General features: G+C 44.6%; 1 protein-coding gene across 1 annotated transcript; it reads right to left on the reverse strand.

The window, feature by feature from the left end:
* Positions 1–2,848: 2,848 nt before the first annotated feature.
* FERD3L (Fer3 like bHLH transcription factor) lies at positions 2,849–3,569 on the reverse strand. The gene has a single exon (XM_049643146.1). It carries the CDS (start codon positions 3,541–3,543, stop codon positions 3,049–3,051), a length of 495 nt encoding a protein of 164 aa, XP_049499103.1. The 5' UTR covers positions 3,544–3,569; the 3' UTR covers positions 2,849–3,048.
* Positions 3,570–3,960: the final 391 nt, after the last annotated feature.

Genomic DNA, 3,960 nt, shown 5'->3' on the forward strand with positions numbered 1-3,960 from the left:
TCACGTTCAAAATGCAGATGACTTATCTCTGTGGATAACTTGGTGTAAGAAATAAGTCAACCCATTTCTCTGTGTTTACAATCCTTGTTTGGCTTCAAAGTATTCTATCAGTACAATGATTAAGAAAATGCCTTAAGTGACTTTGCATTTTAGAGCAGCTTCTAAACATACAAAAAATTTACAGAGAACAAAACATTCATGCGATTTAACAGACTGAAGAATTGTGGACATAATTCTTCTGGTAATAATGGGGAAATCACTTTTTATTTGGAGGCTCTTTAGATTTTATTTATGTGCTGAAGAACTATTCACTGTAAGATATTATGCGCTTACTAAGAACGTAACAAAATGGTCTGTAACATGAGGGAGAGGATTAAGCATGATGGATGCTTGTATTTACTCTTTAGGACCCAGTGGTTTAGAGGTCCTTTGTCTACACACATTTCTTTCTTTAATTTCTGGTTTAAAAAAAATGATGATTCCTGGATTTGAGCCATTTTTAAAAAACTTAACACTTGTAGATTTTTTTTACATGATGTTTAATTCTCAGGGGGACTGTAAGGGGGAGAAATAAGGAAGCTTCTGCAAGTTCTTTTAGTTTTGAACTCATTCACACTATATGTAAAATGTTGACACATTTTTTTAAAAAGTGGTTAAAAAATAACTGAATAAACATGAGGTATTGATGGAGACACTAGCACTCCATAAGAAGATAGGGAACAGAATTCTGTTTAATGAAAAGTTCAGAAATAATTATTTTTGTCAACATATTGAAATGAGTAACTTTAAATTTATCTTTAAAAATACAGATGTACTGGCCTCAGTAGCCAAAAAGTTGTCTAGAAAAAGAAGTGGAAATGAGTAATTTTATTTTATAAAACTGATACAGAGGTCATTGTCTAAGTTTCAGTTTATTTTGTAAAGTGACAAGAGAATAAAAATATACTCCCTAATTTTGCTGTTGTTTTTTTTTTTTTTTTGGTCTTACCTGGTTACATTTTTTTCTTTTACCTATTTATCCTGACGTTCCTATGGTAGAGGTGGAAAAAATCCTAGTGAAAAGACACAGTCAAAATAAGAAATTGTCTCTGGAAGACAATTAGAATTAGTTCTGAAATGACAAAATTTCGGAACTAATTCGGTTCCTATAGATAGGAGAACTAGAAGAGTTTTAAATGCAGACACTTGAGAGACTAGTAAATCCTGGCAGTGCTGGTGGGAAAGAGTGTGGACTGGCAGAACCTACCTGGAAGGCAATCTGGCCATTTGTAGCCACAAACTGAAATGTTCATTTGATGAAGAAATTTTATTTCTTATTCTCTAACATCAGGAAGTTATCACAGGCAGACAAGACATCTAGAAGAATGCTCTTTGCATTGCCATTTATTTTTTAAAAAGGAAGTATCTTAGCTGTGTACCTGTAAAGGACTGGCATTAAGCTGTGATACATCGTTATGACAATAAAATACAGTAATCAAATTATGTTTGAATAATATTTAAAGTCAGGGGGAAAGGGCTCTTTCTATACTGATGAGTGTGGGGAAAGATCAATATCCAAACGTACCTCAAATTTGTTAAGCATATTTAATTCATATCTATACAGAAAAAAAAAGACTAGAAGGAAATAAAAATGCTAACTATGTGGTGATGTGGAATGATTTAAATTTTATTTACTTTTTTAGCTTTTGTTTTCCAAACTTTCTAGGATAAGTATATATTAGTTATTAATAAAAATATTTCTAAAGGTATGATAGGGAGAATGTGTGTGTGTGTGTGTGTGTGTGTGTGTGTGTGTGTGTTTGGGTGCACAAAGGTGTGTGAGGTGAAGTGGCAAAATAAAGAAATACGGAATTTGCAGTTGGGTGGGCCTTGTTCATTCGGATTCCTCTCCTCACTTACCTACTCCTATCTGAAGAACCCCAGTTCAGGTGTTAGCAGGTCGCCCAGAAGGAAGAACCGTGGAATGGCAGAGGATCCAAACTGAAGATGGGTCCTCAACTTGGTCCTGCTTCAGCCTCCTCTCCAACACACACATATTTGCAAAGTGGAAGCATGCATCTCCTCCTCTGAGTTTTGATTTTCTTGTTCCTAGTTGTGACTAGAAAGGAAGCTGTCTTCTCTACCTACAGATAAAAATGTAAAAGTGCGCGCTGAAGCTGCGCCGAGCCTGGGAAGACCAGGTCCTTTTCCCGGAAGCGCAGGGGAAAGTCCAGCTCCGCGGCCAAAGCTTGTAGCCCAAGATCCTGGCAAGCCCAGGAGCGTCCCCGCCTGTAGGACTGGAGCTCTCTCCGTCCTCCTCTGAGTTCGAGCATCAGTCTCCGGGAGGAACACCAACAAGGTTTCTGGTTTTGCGCCTTAAGGCGAAGAGAGGGGAGAATGATGTCCCTTCTAAGAGGTCGCTTGTCCCCTGGACTTCCGTTCCTTCTTCACTTCCTTCCTTCCTTCCGTCTCTCGACAAGCCCAAGAGGATTGAACAAGAGGTCCGGAGTCCCTCGGCCTCCCAGGAGACCCTCCACCCTGCGCCCCTGTGTCTGTTCCAGGACCTACCTAAGCGCTAGGAAGGGGAGCTGAGCGGAGCGCCTGCACAGAATTGGACAGCACAGACTGTTGAGGCAAAAAAAAAAAAAAAAAAAAGTAGGAATGTCTATTTTATTACTTCTATTTTTTTTTTTTTTTAAGGTAAAGAGAAGAGTTTGGACTCCGTAGAAGGCCCCGAAGTCTACAGTTTGGGGAGAGGATTAGCTCCCCACCCACCAGGCCGGCAGAAACCGCTTCTGGGCTGTCGCCTCAACAGGCCCAGCGAATTCTACCTCCTAAGGCGCCCCAGGCTCCTTAGAAAGCAATCGCGTGTATGTTAACTCTCCGGCTGCCACTCTTCTCCATAGCTGTGGGGATTTCTCAAGTCCGGACCAAGCTCCAGAAGGCCAGACTTTCTGTCTTAAAGAGTCCCTCCAGGTCTCTCGGCCGCACCCTGCTGGGTCCTGATGCACCCCCAAGCCCGCGCACGCCCACGAGAGGAGGGGACAGACACCTCCATCCCACCCGGACTCAGCCGGTTTCCTTCTTTTCGAAGCTCTCCAAGAGCTCGGTCATGAAGGAAATGTAGACGATGGCCAGGCGTAGGGTCTCGATCCGGGACAGCCTCTTCTCGTAAGCAAAAGTGGGCACCTTCCTTCGCAGCTGGTCGAAGGCCTCGTTGAGGTTGAACATCCGCTTCCTCTCGCGGATGTTGGCTGCCTGGCGCTGGGCATAGGTGATCACCCTTTTCCTCTTGGGACGGCCCAGCGGGGACGCGCCTCTCCCATGCTCCTCTTCCTCCTCCTCCTCCTCCCCCTCGTCTACTTCGCCCTCCTCTTCGGGATCCTCCTCCTCAAAGCGTGCCAGCCTCCTGCGTCTTCCCTCTCGGAGCACAAGGTCTCGGTCCCCAAAGGGAACACCAGGTGCGAAGTCGCAGAGGAGTGGGTGCCCCGGGGAGGCCAGGGACAGGTCTGCGACGAAGTCCAGCACGGTGGCGTCCACGCACCTCTCTGGATAGGCCGCCATCGCGTTGCCTTGGCCCTGCCTCTCATCGGTTTCTCGCAGGGAGGGGCGAGATTCTGGTGAGGGGCTTCCTAACAGCTCCCAATCTGATGCGGCACCATCACCGAAGGGCCAGGGGAATTAACATTTATAACCAAGCTGATAACAGGATTAGTGGCACCGATAGGGAAGGCTCTGACAATGTCCGTCCTCTGGAAACTGATGGAAAAAGACAAGCAAGCTTGAGCGCGCTAGGAAATCTCAAACGGATAGGCCTCCAACGCTGAGATCCTTTTCGCTCGCCACCTGGGACAGTTCCTTTTTGGCATCAACCCCCGGCTCTTACCTGCTGTGCTTTTTGTGTCTCTCCTCACCCCCGCAGCCAACTAATATTCTTCAGGCTCCTTATCTCATGTAGCTCTTTAATTTAGCTTTGGATTT

The sequence above is a fragment of the Panthera uncia genome, chromosome A2 (genome assembly GCF_023721935.1).
Source record: "Panthera uncia isolate 11264 chromosome A2, Puncia_PCG_1.0, whole genome shotgun sequence".
Taxonomy (NCBI): domain Eukaryota; kingdom Metazoa; phylum Chordata; class Mammalia; order Carnivora; family Felidae; genus Panthera; species Panthera uncia.

Coding starts and splice junctions, on each gene's coding strand:
- FERD3L (XM_049643146.1), bottom strand. CDS start 3,543: ATGGCGGCCTATCCAGAGAGGTGCGTGGACGCCACCGTGCTGGACTTC.